Genomic DNA, 16,009 nt, shown 5'->3' with positions numbered 1-16,009 from the left:
AGGGCAGGAGAGATGTCAAGATGGAAAGATATAGCTTGTATGCTGCCGCCCAGCTTCTAACACCCCAAAACCCCTAGTGGTGACAGCAGCAGGTTCTGGAAAACTGAGCTGCCTTTCTGTACATGCAAGTCTGTTCCTTGATAGTGTCTCTAGATCAGTGACCCGTGAAAAGATGTTTAGGAGACTGAAATTCTGCCTTGTGTCTTAATTGCCCGTCCTTGTAACAGCCTGCCTAGAGAGCAATAGCTGTGCAGGCAGCCATTTAGCAAGTGGTGTAATGGGGAGTGTTTTGAACATCCACCCACTCAAGACAATACATCTCCCAGAGTGTCTTATTAGCACAGTGTCTGGGGGAACTGCAGCGGAATGCACCATGAGCCTTCTCTCTCTCTCTCTCTCTCTCTCTCTCTCTCTCTCTCTGGGGGGGGGGGCTGCTTTAGGCTTGAAACAGTCATTGCAGAATGATTTCCCCTCCTAATGGAACTGTCCATGTAAGGGCCAATGTGATGTCATGGCTGAGGGTGTGAGGACCTGGATCAAATGTTGCCTTGGCCACAAACCCCTGAGATGGCTTTAAGTCAGCCACACTCCTCTGCATCATGGGCACAATTGTGCTATTGCTGATGCAATGTTGCATGCGAAAGCACTCTTGAACGCTCAGGGAAAATGCTGTGTAAATATGAAGAAGCACTGTGTCCTTGTAGCTACAGGGTTTGGGTTTAAATCTCCGCCCGCAAAAAAGCTTGCAGCTGACCTTCAGTCTTGGAGAGGGCAGGAGGTATAAGAAAAGTAATAAATAGGAATAAGTAATCAAACAAACACTTTACTGATTCCATCTCTGAACCAAGCCCAGGTGGCCATGAAGTGTGCTGACCTGGTCCTGAAGCAGCTACCAACATTCTGCACTAAGACCCCAAAACTGTGGAAAACATTTGCAATCAGGGTTAATAGCCAGCCACCTGAATGATTAGCCCCACTCTGATAGCATTACTGTTACACTTTACCTGTGTCAAGAAATGAGCTTCCAGAGTGACTTTGGTTCTTAAAATTCTTTTTTTAAAAGCCAGGGATGCTTCAAAGAAGCCCCTGTGTTCAGATACACAGTTACAGCTCACATACCTGGCGGGGCAATGGTGTTGTACCATTGAGAATTAGCAAATGCCCAGGTCACCTGTTATGCATCCTTTACACCAGTTAACAAGACAGACTAACATGACCTTTTTTGTGTCCTTCCATCCAGGTGGCTGTGAAAATAATTGATAAGACGCAGCTGAACTCCTCCAGCTTACAGAAGGTAAGGAGTGTGTGGGTAGTTTTGATTTTTATACACTTAACTGAGGATCATTGTAGGATTGTGTGGCACGCTTTTGCTATCTCATTGGGTTTGCTCTTGTGAAGCTACTCACTCCTTGTTCCACATACTGAGAGTATGAGGACTTTGTATTTATTTGTAAATGCACGAAAAGATTTCATACTGGTTTGGTGTTTGATGAAGTCTCTGTCAGTGATAGGCTGAGGTTTCCATGATGTCACAGAGTGGCTGAGCATTGGAGGCTCTGACTTCCATTGGCTATCGGGCAGCTTTGGAAAGGAGTGCTGGAGTAGAAGAATCCAGGGAGAAATAGAGGAGAGATGAGAGATACATGTGAAAATGTCCAAAGCTTGGAGCTCTGCATAAACATCCTGTCTCTGGGGAATGTCCAGTCTTGAAATTGGTGATCTGCTGACAACCTAGGATTCCCTTTCTCTTCTCCCAGCTGTCGAGACCCACTTCGTTCTCTTTTTTCCCCTTGCCTTCAGCATGCTTCCTGCATCCTCTCCCTCTCTCCTTCATGGTTCTTTGCCCAGGGCAGTGAAGCTCCCACACCCAAGACTAGGCACCCCCTGACAGCATTGCCCCATATCTGCTGGGCTGGATCCTTATCACCCCGCTGGCCCTGCACTTGGCATCACATATGGTGTCATGCTTAGGCCAGGTGAGTCTGACTTGGCCAAAAGAGCCTGGTGGGCCATATAGGGTTGTCTGGTGGGCTTAATTGGGGGCAGAGGTTACACATCTCCACCCTATATCAAAACATTTAACCCTGTACAGATGTCAGAGGTGCTGTTTACCTTTTTTCCTCCTCCTCCCTGCATTGGGGAAAACTGTTCTGCCTGATAAAAGGTAAGGCCAGAGAGCAAGCAATTCAGCGCAGACTGATCTGTCCTCCTCCACCTCCACCTCCCCTCCCCATTTCTCTCCATCTGCACCCTTTGTCAGCCCAGAGAAGCATCTTAGCTGCTCCTCCTCTACTTGGCTGCCCTTTGATATAATCCCCCACCTCTCATCCAAGTTGGGCTTGTGTCTGGCTGAGACCCGATATTAGCCTCCCCGTGTCCCCACAGTGGTGTGCGCACAACCTGCAGACATTGCACCTGTCAGCAGCAGCAGCCAGCGGCTAAAGTGATGACCGCAGAGCCAGTTGGACTTTGGGTCCTGTTTGATTCCGGGCCTGACACAGCCAGCCAGTCCCACTGCGACTCTGCTTGGCAGTGGCGGCAGCAGCTGCTGACGCGGCCTTGTAAACAAAAGGCTGAGCGAGCCAGCTGGGTTTTCTGTTTCTGCAGCAGCTCCCTGGATCTCAGAGCAGAAGCTTCCCTCTCCAGCCCAGATTGCTTTGCGTTGCCTTCCCACCTGCTGAAGCTTTCAGCACTGCCTTTCAGCTTGCTGGTGGCTGAAGGTGGGGCTTGACCTCTCTTTCCCCAGCAGCAGACCAGCATGGAATTGCTTCCCTTGAGCAGTTTGGTTCTGCTTTGGAGGCTTCATGGTGGTGGCTGACTTGCCAAGAGAAGCCCGTTCTATCCACAGGAGGCTGGCCCTCGCAACAGCTAAAAGAGGCCACAAAGTGACCAACCCCGTATGCTGTGACTGCAATTGAGAGCAAACTTGAAGCAGCAAAAACATTGCAGGGAGAATAAACTCCAGGAGGGTCAAAGGTTTTTCTCCCAGCCTTCACCAGTGACCAAATTTATGGGCATTGCATGCCGATCCCAGTGCTTGGAAGTGTCCTGCTGAGAATAGCTCTGGGGTATTAGTTGAGGCTTTAGGTTTCTAGTGGCAGTTGTATTGTAAACTTCAGAGCATGGCCTCCCCATGTGAAGTGCTGTTATTCTGAGGATTTTTGCTTCCCTTCTTCTCCCTACCTCTTAAAAAAGGTTGTTTATCCCTTCTAGTTCACAGAGTGCACCCAAAGCTAGTGGCTTGGCTGTGGGTCAGTATAGTTCACTGCGCCTTATCCTGACACTTGTGTTGCTATTAACAATTGCTTGCAAAAATTTCTAGACCACCAACATTAAGAAAAAATACCATGGAGGTTCACATTATAAAATCAATAATAAGATTATGTTCCTGAAACAATTGCAAACACCCCCCCTCTCCATTTCTTCCCTGCTTTTGTCTTGATCTCTGCACCACCCGGGACGCGGGTGGCGCTGTGGGTTAAACCTCAGCGCCTAGGACTTGCCAATCGCATGGTCGGCGGTTCGAATCCCTGCAGCGGGGTGCACTCCCATCGTTCGGTCCCAGCGCCTGCCAACCTAGCAGTTCGAAAGCACCCCCGGGTGCAAGTAGATAAATAGGGACCGCTTTATAGCGGGAAGGTAAACGGCATTCTGTGTGCTGCTCTGGTGCCGGTTCGCCAGAGCAGCTTCGTCACGCTGGCCACATGACCCGGAAGTGTCTGCGGACAGCGCTGGCTCCCAGCCTATAGAGTGAGATGAGCGCAAGACTGGCCCGTACGGGCAGGGGTACCTTTACCTTTTACAGCACCACCCAGCCTAGGATGGGACAAACTATACCATATTTTGTCTGAAAAAGGCATTTTGTGTAATAAAACTCAGTAATAAAAAATAGAGATTAAGTTGCATATCTTCTTACTTGTTCCTTTAAAATATTTATAATCTACTCTGCCGTCCATCGAGATCCTCAAGGTAACATGATGGCCCTTTCATTTTTGCAGGCTTTTACCTGCTTCTAGGCCCAAACCATCCCTGCTTCAGGTGAATGGTTTGCTCTCACTCCCTTAGCCAGCACAGGAGAGAGATGCATTACTGAAGGCTGGAGATTGCAGCCTTCTTTCTTTCTTTCTTTCTTTCTTTCTTTCTTTCTTTCTTTCTTTCTTTCTTTCTCTAAAGCATGCTGCTCTGTTGGTAGCAAGGTAGCCGTCCCCATGTTGCTTCCCAAATGTTCCTTCTGCTGTTCCCACCGCAGGCGCCTGGACTGCGTAGGTGTCACAAGCACATGGACTCCTCCACGAGAGGAAGGAATGTTGCTGCAAAGATAAATCCCTTCTCTCTCTCTCTCTCTCTCTCTCTCTCTCTCTCTGTCAGCTGCAATGGGTTTTTCTCAAAACCCTTCCCCCGAAAGAAACCCTTTATAGCTTTCTTCCTCAGGATGATGGATGGGGACCAGCATGCTCAATGTACTTGAGAGAGGATGGCTGCCCAGGAGGGCAGTTCCTGTTTGCACTGGTGTGGGCTCACTTTAAACAGTTCAGGCCTTCCTGTGGTTAACCTCTCGCTGGTTAGCAACCATCTTGCAAACATGCCAGTCATTCCCCCACAGTGCTGCTCTGCAGACCGGGAGGTGCCTTGAAAGGCATCATTGCAACTGCCCAGGTGGGTGGAGGAAGAGTGTGGAGCTGGTGCTTATGCTGGGCCTTAGGCAAAGTGTTGTTCAAGTTAGACAAAATCCTGGAGGATAAGGCTTCTGTCAGTGGCTGCTGGCCACAACGGCTATGTTCTCTCTCTCTCCACTCTCAGAGGCAACCGGTTGCTGAGAATCATAAGTGGGGAGAGTCGTTGTTGCACTAGGGTCTTGCTTGCATGTGTTTGGGCATCCGGTGCGCCTGGCCGAGAAGTCTCTTTGCTGGCAGCCTGGGCTGCCAGCTTTGCCATATCTCCCAGACGCCTCCTCTTCGCCTTCTTGGTTTCAGAACTAATTTATAGAGCTCTTCCCAGGAACGGTCATTGGGGATCTCACCAGCTACTTAATTGCTGTGGACTCAAAGCCGAGGGAACTGAATCATTGGAAATCCAGCAGGGCCAGGCAGGCAGTGTCTAGGGTCTTGCAGAAACTACTCATGCAGCCAGCGTGCTTGTAGGGTTCCTCCTTCCCCCAACTATGCTGGTGGGGTTTTTTTTACCTGTGTGTGCATAAGCTCTGCAACTCCATCCAAGAGCACGGAAGCTAAAATGCAGCCCTCAAGGTTTCAGGATTGAGGTGGAGCTATACTGGGAGTCAGGGCAGAGCAGGGTGCCGACCCCTCCCCAAGATTGGGATGGCTTTTCATCTTCAGAGCCCATCGCTATCTTGTCCTCCCCTCACATGTCAGAGTCCTCAACTTCTAGGCACACAGGTTAGGAACTGGGGCGGGGGTGGAAGCCGGCAGCTGGAATATCCATCTGCCTCCAGCTTCTGGACCAAGGCAGGATCTGAGCTGTGAGCTGGTAGTGGTGTTTTTCCCCAGCAGCAAAGGGATTTATTTGCCTGAACAGCTGCTCCTGGGCTTGGGAGGGTGGGGGTCTTCCCTCCTGCATCAGCCCAAGCATCTGTTCCTTGCGCTAAGGAGATGAAGTGTCACAGGAGACCCGCCCTTTAGGGCTGCAGAGCCAACTGCCTGATGTTCGCCAACCAGATCCTGAGCAGAAAACCCTTTTCTCCCCACCCCCCGCCCATTCTTTTATAAATAAAGGAAATATTATAGGGAAGTTACACTCCTTATTTATCATAACTGTGTTATGAACCTGGCCCCTTCAATCTCCTGTCTCAAGCCGGTGCTGGGCGGGGGTGGGGGAGAGCTGTGTGTTCGCCACCCCCACCTATCCCTCCGGCTCAATTATTAGCGGCTTATTACCCAGGCTCATTGCAGGCAATCGGATTGCCTTTTTTTAATTAACAGATTACTGTAACACATTATCCTTAAAAAATGTCTAATCCAAGGAGAACAAAGATTGGGGCAAGGTTGTGGGAGGGAGGGCAGGTTCTGACCAAGCTTGAGGTTTTGGAGAATGTGATATTTGGCAGTTTTTTGGAGTGTAGAACGGACCTCCAAAGGCCATCCCATTCAGCCACTTCCTGCAAGGTCGGAGCATCCGGCCAGTTGCCCCAGATGTCTTTAAGCCAGGCTTTTCCCAATCTGGGGATGATGCAAGTTATACTCCACAGCATCAGGCAGCTGCCAGGTTGGGAAAGACTTAAGCTAAGGGGCATAGGACTGTTTGTGCCTGTGTAAATCCCCCTGCATTGATCCTTCTGTTTCTGCTCTGCTCTTCTGTTTCTGCAGCTCTTCCGGGAAGTGCGAATAATGAAGGTTTTGAATCATCCTAATATAGGTGAGCCCCCTTCCATTCCCCCTTCCCCTCCCTTTTGTGACTGGATTTTGATGTACTTAAACAGTATATTCTGACCTGTAAGGCACTTAATTTCCAAAAGGGTAATTGAGAGAGAGTCCCTGAGGCTTTCCTACCTCTGTGGCAATTCTTCTGAAAGCCTTTAAGTGAGTGGCTGTTGCTGCTTCGTCATGCGGCAGTGAATTCCACACATTAATTACCTCTAATGTTCAGGAGTGCTTCCTCTTTGTCTGCACTGAACGAACTGCCAGGCCGTTTCATCACGCAGGAGAGAGGAAGAGCACTTTCTCTCTGAGCCTTTTGTAATTTTTTGTAGTCTGCCTCCGCCTTCCCCGCCCTTAAAAGTCTTCTGTCCTCTTGTCTTGCAGTTAAATTATTTGAAGTAATAGAGACAGAGAAGACACTGTACCTCGTCATGGAGTATGCCAGTGGGGGTGAGTGTTTGATCTGAAGCCTCTTTGAAAGACACGTTGTGGGAAACCTTATTCCGAGAGTCTATGTGGTGTATTTCAATATATTCGTAGCTTACTTTCCCCAGATTGTGCTGGACTGCGGCTTCCATCGTCCTCATCCAGTTTAACCCGGTGGTCAGGGATTATGGGAGTTGTAGGTTAACAGCATTTGGGGGCCCAGGTTTAAGAACAATGGCATATTTGGTTTCAACTGTCGGACTGGGGTGACCAAGGTTCAAATCCTCACTCAGCCAGGAAGCTCATTGGGTGACCAGTCTCTTTCTCTCACACACATACTCTCTCTGACCTACCTCATAGGGTCGTCAGAAGGATAGAATGGAGGGGCTTCTCCTGAGCTCTTTAAATGAAGAATGAGATATATCCCTAGATCTGTCACATTTTTCTCCCAGTTCTCCCCTTTCGGCCCAGAGACAGAAGAAGAATCACAGGGTGGGGTCACAGCTAGCTTCACCTTCTCCCTCATCACATAATTTGGGAGGTGAGACATGTATCCTGTGACATACTAGTTATAGAATGGAAGGTGCACTGAGTCAGGTCAGTGACCCATCTTAGCTCAGGACCATCTACTTAACTGGCAGCGGTTCACCAGGGGGCTTTTCCCCCATAGACAGCAAGGTGTGCACTGATAGTGTTGTATGCCATTTCGTACAGTGTTTGAACAGTAAGTACATGCAGGCACACCTCATCTTATTGCACTTATTGCAGCTTATTTCAGGCACAGCTACAGGCAGCTTGGCTGCTTCCAGGAGAAGGAAGCCCCCTGCCGCCGTCGCCCCTCTCCTGGCCATGGGAGTGGAGCTGGCTAGGGCTGCAGATGGGTTTTCCCCGTCCCGCCACTGCAGTCAGGGGGACCTGGCTTAATAGACTGCAGTATAGTGTAGTCATAAGTTTTGTACGCCCTGGGAAACAAAATTGTGTGGCTCACTTTATCGCGATATTTGCTTCATGGCGGCGGTCTGGAACCAAACCCGCAACATCTCCGAGGTGTGCCTGTAAATGTTCTAAATACCACATCCTAGAGGCTCTTTTTGAAAGTGTCTATCAGTAGGTAAGTTTTATCTCCCTCCTCTCTTTCTTCCCCCACCCCCTGGTGACTCTTGACAGCGGCTTTGCCGAGTTTAAGGCTTGCCCTTTTTTTTTTTAAGCAGGCTCTGAATCTCTGGAGGCAATCTTGCCAGTTTTGTGTGAATGTCACGCGGTCTGTCGGGAAACACAAAGGCCTTTAGAAATGCCATTGCCATTACTGGTGGGCCCTAGACAATTGCAGGAGATGGACGGAACGCATCCTACTCACCAGGCAGGCAGTGCCTGGAGACAGCTGTCCATGGGGCATGGCTCTCTTTCAAGATGAAGCTGTAGTGACTTATGGAAAGACTCATTGTAACATAGGAAGCCGCCTTATACCAGCCTTGACTATGTGGGGCTGTCTAGTCCAGTGCAGGGTCCCTGGCAGAGAAAAAGTGTCTCTCCCTTTACCTGATACTTTGAACCTGGGATCTACTGCATGCCAAGCCAGTGAATGCTGCTTCCTTCTTTGGAACATAGGCAACTGCCCAAGCTATTTGTTCATCCAGCACAGTCAACTGTGGGAGGAATTTCCAGTCACTCTGTCAGCATAATCATGTCAGCTTGCCAGACAAAACCACCTTCCCTCTCCTCCCCGTCCCCCATATGCTGGTCTGGGGTTTCACCTGACCCCCACCCCAAGCCAATTTCAGGGGTGCATGGGGGAGGAGATGGGGGGAAGCCCCATTGTGCAAACCATTGCTCAGGGTTTCCACTGGGAGAACTCATTAGGCGAATCTTGCTCTCTGACTGGCAGTGGTTCTCCAATTGTCTCTTGCAGAGAAAGGTCCTTCCCTGTCACCTGCTGCCTTCCTAGTTAATTGGAGATAATGAGGGTTGAACCTGCCACTGAGCTCTTGTCCCTTCCTTAGAACACAGCCTTGGCCTGGTATTTATCTGTCTAGCCTAGTACTCTGAACAGCATTTCACTAGGGCGGGATCCCCAAACTCTGCCCTCAAGCTGTTTTGGGACTACAGTTCCCGTCATCCCTGACCATTGGTCCTGTTAGCTAGGGATGATGGGAGTTGTAGTCCCAAAGCAGCTGGAGGGCCAAGTTTGGGGATGCCTGCTCTAGGGTCTGTAACAGAGCAGAGGCTTCCCCATCACTTATCTGATCCTTAAAAAAAAAACAAACAACACCACACACACACACACACACACACACACACACACACACACACACACACAAAGTGGCAATGACTGGGATTGAATCCAGGGTCTTGTTCATGTCAAGCAAGTGTTCTACTACTGAGCTATGGTGAGAGAAGTGGCTGAGACTTCTGAAAAGTGCAGCTGGACTGGTGTGCTCTGCTCCTCCAGGCGCAAGTGGAATCTGCTCCTGAGTTTTGTTATTCTCGGGGATGGCAAAAAATGGGGGTGGGGGGTAGAGGAGGCACAGGATGGAGGGCAATGTTCTAAGTCCTTTCCTCTGACATCCCACACACACAACCTCAGCACACACACAAGCTTTCAGCGAAACTCCCAAGTAACATTATGCTTCCCTCTTGCGCCCCCTGCAGGTGAGGTGTTCGACTATTTAGTAGCCCATGGAAGAATGAAAGAGAAAGAAGCACGGGCAAAATTCCGACAGGTTGGTGCTGCACCCTTCTTGAACTGCAGGAAGCAAACAGTGTTTATAGGGCCTCAGCAGCTGCCCAGCAAATATGAAAGTGGGGCTTGATGCTTTCTGTGGTGAAGATCCATGTAATTCCACCCCCGCCCCCCAGCAGTTCTATTATTCACACGCAGCCCACAGGCATATGGGGATACATTGCAGAAAATCGATTCCTGCACTTCTGGGGACTGTGATTAAAGGGCACTGCATCTGGATTGCGTGTGTCATGAAGCAACACAAACCTCCCCCCTGACCTCTCTGTCCGCTGTCCTCTTGTCTTCCAGATAGTTTCTGCTGTGCAGTACTGTCACCAAAAATTCATTGTACATAGAGACTTGAAGGTGAGTATAAATGCTGAAAACGCTCCTGGGGCAAGCTCTGTGTTTGTAAAGCTCTGTGTTTACCCTGTGCAAATGCTGGATTTCCCGTTGGAGGTAAAACGTGGTGTTGTTGGCCTGTTGGCTTCCCCAGCCTGACTTGCCTTTCGCCTCCCTTTGCAGGCAGAGAACCTGCTCTTAGATGCCGACATGAACATTAAAATTGCAGACTTCGGTTTCAGCAACGAGTTCACGTTTGGCAACAAGCTTGACACCTTCTGCGGGAGCCCCCCGTACGCTGCCCCTGAGCTTTTCCAGGGCAAGAAGTACGACGGCCCCGAGGTGGACGTCTGGAGCCTAGGGGTTATCCTTTACACACTGGTCAGCGGCTCCCTGCCCTTCGATGGGCAGAACCTCAAGGTAAGGGAGTTGTGGAGAACGAGGAGAATGGTTTACAGCTTCAAGGGGTTGGCAGCACAATTGCGACTTGAGGCTGGCTGTCCCAGTATTGAGGGAACAACCTCTGTGGATTCCCAGTTGTGTCAGTCAGACTGAGCTGTGGAAGAAGTTGCCTCGGCAATGGACCAGAGCCCACCCAAAGGCTTCAGGGCCTTCCAGTATCTCCACTCCCTTCTGTGCATGTGTGTGTTAGGATCAGGGCATCTTCCCTTAGAACAGGTATAGGGAGCCTTTTGCTCTCCAGATGTTGCTGAGCTATCTCTCTTGGTCACTGGCCATGCTTGCTGTAGCCAGTGCGAATTGTTGTTCTGCAACATCTGGAGGGTCAAAGGCTCCCCTGCACCTGCAGTTGAGTTACGTGTGGAATTGCTGCTCATTCCCTCCCCTTTCCCTCTGCAGGAGCTGCGAGAACGGGTCTTGAGGGGGAAGTACCGGATCCCCTTCTACATGTCCACGGACTGTGAGAACCTGCTGAAAAAATTCCTCATCCTCAACCCTAGCAAGAGAGGCACTTTAGAGGTGAGGAGACAGGACCGGGGACCAGGTGGGCTGGGCAGGAGGGAGGCCGGCATCCGCTTGTGGAATCGTACACCACACCACCCATCATTCTGGAGTTCCTGCTGTCGTGCCATCTGGTCATAGGAAGGTGCCTTCTTCCAAAGCAGACCAGTGAGCCGTCAAGTTCAGTGTTGTCTCTACAGACTGGCAGAACCTCTCTCAAGGTTTCAGACTAGGAGTCTTTCCCAGTTCTGTTCAGAGTTGCCAGCGATGAAACCTGAGACCTAGCTTGTTCTCACTGGTGAAGTGGTAGCAGTTTTCCATACAGGGCAAGGCAGCTTCCTGGGCAGCTCCCGGTGGACTCTGCCAACTGAGCTATGGAAGATGCCGCCTCAGCAAAGGGCCAGAGTCAATCCCAAAACTTTAGAAGGCTGACACAGCCTTTGAGAGGCTCCCCACTCCGATTAAAGCTATCTAGAATTGGGACACGATTCTGTGGCCACATGCTGCTGGGCAGCTGCTGAGCAAGAGATGTTACAAGGGACTCATCCCTAGAGTTTGAGGGTGATGGGAGAGCCAAGATGGTGCAGTAGCGGGCTGCTGAAGGCTCCCTCCCCCAAGTGGGGTGATTTGTGAGCTATTTGAATCAGTCCTCCTGGGGCAACACTGGAATTTGGATGCCAGGGACATGAGAGGACTTACTGAATGCAAAACATGTGATGTCATTGCCTTAAATCAGTAGTTTTGGCTAGACCCCCCTCAGTTTGGAACCAATTCCCTCCTGCCCTGCCTCCCCACCCCACCCCAAAAAGTAAAAAAAAAATCTGAGAAGTATGTGAAGACTTCCTTCTTCGGATGCCTTTAAGCGATTCTCTCCCTTTCTCTCTCTGATGAGATCCTTTCCCAAATACTTCTGCTTCATTCACCCGTTAATGCTTTTCAGTTTGCGCTCTTGGAAACAAAGATAACAAAACCACTTTCGGTGTATACGGAAAACGTAATGTGTGAATGTACCCTTTGACAGTATTTGGTTAAGCAAGTGTATTTTGGGCAGTTGCTTAACCAACTCTGAATCCAGGTTTTGCCCTTGATTTTTAAGTCTTAGAATTGTGCCAGCGCTGTCTCAGTTTTTAGAAGGCGTATCCAAGTCCATGCTGGTAGGAAAGCCCTGTCCTTGCAAGCAGTGTGCAGTCTTGTTTGTTTTTAGTTTTATTTTCCAAAAGGCGGTTTTCCTTGCCTCCAGTGCTAGCGTGAAGAGGGCCTGGTTCATTTCCCAGCGGTTGGCTCCTGCCTTTGTCTGGCTGGGCTGCAGTGCCCCCTGCCATCCGAAACTGCCTTTCTGCGTAGGCAAGTAATTAAGAAGCCCCGCCAGCCATTCTCTTGAATAGGAGAGGGAAGTTCCTTGCTGTCTGGTGCTGGAATGCCATGGCCCCTGCTGCTCTCTGCCTGCAAGCAACAATTTTAACTGTGGGCTTCAGGGATGCAGAAGGGGAAGTGCAGGGAAGAGTGCATTAAGGGGGGGCACTTGGGTTTGTGCTCGGGTGTGGGCGGAGACAAGGCAAGACACACACACACGAATACACACACACACACCCTCCGTTCTCCGTGATACACAGAGGGAGGGTGCTGTGTTGATTTCATGCCAGAGGCAAGGAGAAGGTCTTGGCAGATCACTGGAGCAGCAAGCTGGGGTTTCCAGTCAACGGTGTAAATTGCATGGTTTTTCTTCCTGGTTTGGTTTCTGTGTAGCAGGTGTGGGGAACCTCTGTGATGGGAGTTGTAGTTCAGTGACATATGGAGAGCCAAAGCTTGCCTACACCTTGTTTATAGAATAAAATAACCTACTTCATTCATTCATTCATTATAAAAATCTCTATCCCCACCCCACCCCCAAATAAGAGTGACTTGCAACAATAGAGTATATGTACAATGGGCAATATTCATTGTCAGTCATACTTTGAGTATACCCATTGAAATCAGTGGACTTCATTAACTCAGTGGGTTTACTCTGAGTCTGACTTAGTTGGGTATTGCCCAAGAAAATCCAAATCTGCACAATACATCAGACAACAGCCAAAAAAGCCCAGCATAATAAAAAAGCCAAAAATATCAAAATCCACAAAGACAGCAATTCATAAAGCTCATCAGATAAAGTGAAGAAGCAGAGAAAGGAAGATTGATATTAGGCAGACACCTTTGCTGTATATATATTTAGTTGCCTGCTGAAACCTTTTTTTTTTAATTTTAGTAATCCTAACCAGACATCTAATTTTGTTACCTATATTCATAAAAGCCTATCTGATTTTTATTTGTATTTTAATTATAATTATCTCATGCTTACATGTTTCCATAGATATATTTTTTTTGGATTTTAGTTATTTGCAGTTTTTTTATGTACACTAGCTGGGAGAGCTTGCTGATTATGCCATGGTCTTTCACGAATTAATCATGGGCTTGGGTGGCGACATGGATTGCATTACCCAGACTTGCGGAGAGAGGGAGAGGTGGGCCAGATCTCCTCGCAGCTTGGAGCTTGCTGTGAACATCGGGGAGAGAGGTGTGTGCAGAGCCTGCGTTTTGCGCAAGTGGTTCCAGTTTTCCAATAGGAAACTCTTCCAGTTACGCAACTGGGACCATCCTCGCCAAAACATTAAAAAGGAAGAAAGCACTCCTTTGCGCTATTGTCACCACCACCCCACGCATACTGAGCCAACGTTTCCCCTTACCCTCTCCATAGCAAATCATGAAAGACCGCTGGATGAATGTGGGTCACGAGGACGATGAACTGAAGCCTTACGTGGAGCCTCTGCCCGACTACAAGGATCCCCGGCGGACAGGTGTGTCACTGAGGCGGGGCGGGTGATTGGGTGGCCCTGCGATGGTGACCTGCTACTGCGCAGGATCTTTCCGGGCAAGCGCTTGGCTATCGTTTCCCTGCAGGGCGTACCCACAGATTTCCCTCCCTCCCTCCATGCATCTTTTAAACACAGTTTTATTTATTTATCCACCCTTCAAGGCGCGCTGACCGTCTCTCTCCTTTCCCTGTGTGTGCGTGCTCCCTTCCGTTGTCCTGCAGAGCTCATGATCTCCATGGGATATACCCGGGAGGAAATCCAGGACTCCTTAGTCAGCCAGAAGTATAACGAAGTCATGGCTACATATCTGCTGCTAGGATACAAAAATTCAGAGGTGAGTTCCTTGTCCGTTTGTGTGCGTGTGTGGCTTCCGTTTGAGGGACTGAGCTGCAAACATCTGGGTGTTCGCATGTCTTCAGCGGTAGCACTTCCCCATTGAAGCTCCATCAGTGGAAACGCACTGGCGTGAAACTCCCAAGTGCAAAAGCACAGTTCTGAACCTGTCCCTTTGGGTGTCTGCGGCAGAGGTTGGTGCCCCCTGGGACTGGCAGGGCGGAAGGTAGAGAGGACAACAGGAGGTGGAGGCGGAGTCAGTGACTGGCGGAGCCGTCAAATTCTACTTTGGTCACCATCCTCCTCCTCCCTGCCAAGTCCCGCAAGGACAGCATCAAGACCAAGGAGGAAGAAGTCAGCAGGCAGGGACCCCACCTGGACTGGTTGTAGGTAGGAAGGCAGCCAAGAGCAGGCTGGCTGTGGGCAGGCTGAGGTTGGTGGGTGGTGCCCCAGTCGCTCTGATAAACCAGCCTCTACTAGATGCCTGCCTTCCCTGTTGATTGCTTAGAATCATAGAATCGTAGCATTGGAAGGGGCCCTGAGAGTCATCTAAACCAATCCCCTGCAATGCAGGAATCCTGCCCACAGCCGTCCCTAGATGGGCTCAAACCACCAACCTTCTGGTTAACAGCCAAAAGCCCTGACCCATTGCAACACGAGGAGGCTTGTTGTTGGAGTTTATGGCACCCTCATCTGTTGAGGTGTGCAGACTTCCAGTGGCTTTGCATCTGAAACCTATATTGTAGCGCTGTTTGTAGTACCAGTTGAACAGAATTTAAGAGCAAGCTTAATACCACTGGAGACCACCTGAAATTAGATACATTGTCATGAACACACCTGATTGGGGGAACCTCTGGCCCTCCAGAGGTTGCAGAACTACAACTTGCCTCGGCACCAGCAAGCATGGCCAATGGCTAGGGCTGACGAGAGTTGTAGTTCAGCAACCTCTGGAGGGCCGGAGGTTCTCCACACCTGATGCAGAATGACCTGCACTATTTCAGTCTGCAGTTGGGTGATACCTTTTTTCAAATGCCCCTTAAATTTTTGCTTGCTTCCTTGAGCTGAAATGGTATAATCTGTTCTGCCACATTCGTTTGGCTGTTGAGCAGGGCAGGGAGGTGGGCAGGCTGCAGTTTGGCTAGGGGAGGGGCTGCGCTTTGTATCTCAGAATGTTCACAAGCACACCCCAATTTCTATTTTCACCCTCCAGCAGCAACTGTTAAGAACTGCTATTCTCCTCTTCCTCAGCCAAGAGTAGAGATCATATAAATAATGTGTGTATGTTCTTCATCTCTGATATAAATAAATGATTACATGAATGGAATGCCTGGGTCAGAGCTTCACCCACTGAGTGAGCCTCTTCTCCCCCCGCCCTCGTGCTCCTGCCTGATCTCTTCCAGCTTGACAACGATAGCATTACCCTGAAGCCACGGACCCAACCCGAACTTGCCAAGAGCACCGCCCCCTCCCCGTCGCACAAGGTACAGCGCAGTGTATCAGCCAACCCCAAGCAACGCCGCTTAAGCGACCAGGGTGAGTCATCCCACCACCACCACATTTCTTGCTCAGGGGGGACCACAGTGAGGGTTCCCTGCCATTACAGTGGAACCTCGGTTTTCAAACGTAATCGGTTCCGGAAGAACGTTTGAATTCCGAAACGTTCGAAAACTCAAAACAGAAGCCTCAAAATGGAACAATCAATGCGGAAGCCGCCTCAGAAGTTCATCTTCTGAGGCATGTTCAAAAATGGAAGCAGCTTTTTCCGGGTTTTCGGCGTTCGAGTTCCGAAACGTTCGTCAACAGAGATGTTCGAAACCTGACGTTCCACTGTATTACCATTATTACTACTTCTACTACTCCTGTTACTACTCTGCTCATCTGACTGGGTCTGCCTATTCAACAAGGAGGCATAATTTTTTTTATGTGAGATGGGGAATGTGCATCCGTACGGGCTATTTTACAACATTCACCAGGCACTGTGGGGACTAAGATTCCGAGATCCA

The 16,009-nt window shown here is 49.6% G+C and overlaps 1 protein-coding gene across 15 annotated transcripts in view; it reads left to right on the top strand.

Moving 5' to 3' along the window:
* MARK2 (microtubule affinity regulating kinase 2) overlaps positions 1-16,009 on the top strand; it is a 110,122-nt gene that overhangs the window by 79,110 nt on the left and 15,003 nt on the right. For 9 of the 15 annotated variants that reach the window (XM_053369322.1, XM_053369321.1, XM_053369319.1 and 6 more), the window contains 10 exons: positions 1,241-1,294; positions 6,324-6,372; positions 6,759-6,824; positions 9,450-9,520; positions 9,829-9,885; positions 10,045-10,281; positions 10,720-10,839; positions 13,556-13,655; positions 13,835-14,007; positions 15,407-15,539. In XM_053369322.1, the coding sequence (XP_053225297.1) occupies positions 1,241-1,294; positions 6,324-6,372; positions 6,759-6,824; positions 9,450-9,520; positions 9,829-9,885; positions 10,045-10,281; positions 10,720-10,839; positions 13,556-13,655; positions 13,835-14,007; positions 15,407-15,539 (1,060 nt within the window). The remainder of the gene's footprint in view (positions 1-1,240; positions 1,295-6,323; positions 6,373-6,758; positions 6,825-9,449; positions 9,521-9,828; positions 9,886-10,044; positions 10,282-10,719; positions 10,840-13,555; positions 13,656-13,834; positions 14,008-15,406; positions 15,540-16,009) is intronic. The other 6 variants (XM_053369327.1, XM_053369326.1, XM_053369323.1 and 3 more) reach the window with 1 other exon arrangement.

The sequence above is a fragment of the Podarcis raffonei genome, chromosome 16 (assembly GCF_027172205.1).
Source record: "Podarcis raffonei isolate rPodRaf1 chromosome 16, rPodRaf1.pri, whole genome shotgun sequence".
Lineage (NCBI taxonomy): Eukaryota > Metazoa > Chordata > Lepidosauria > Squamata > Lacertidae > Podarcis > Podarcis raffonei.
The sequence above is the reverse complement of the archived record's forward strand: the minus strand, read 5'-3'. Positions and strand labels throughout refer to the sequence as shown.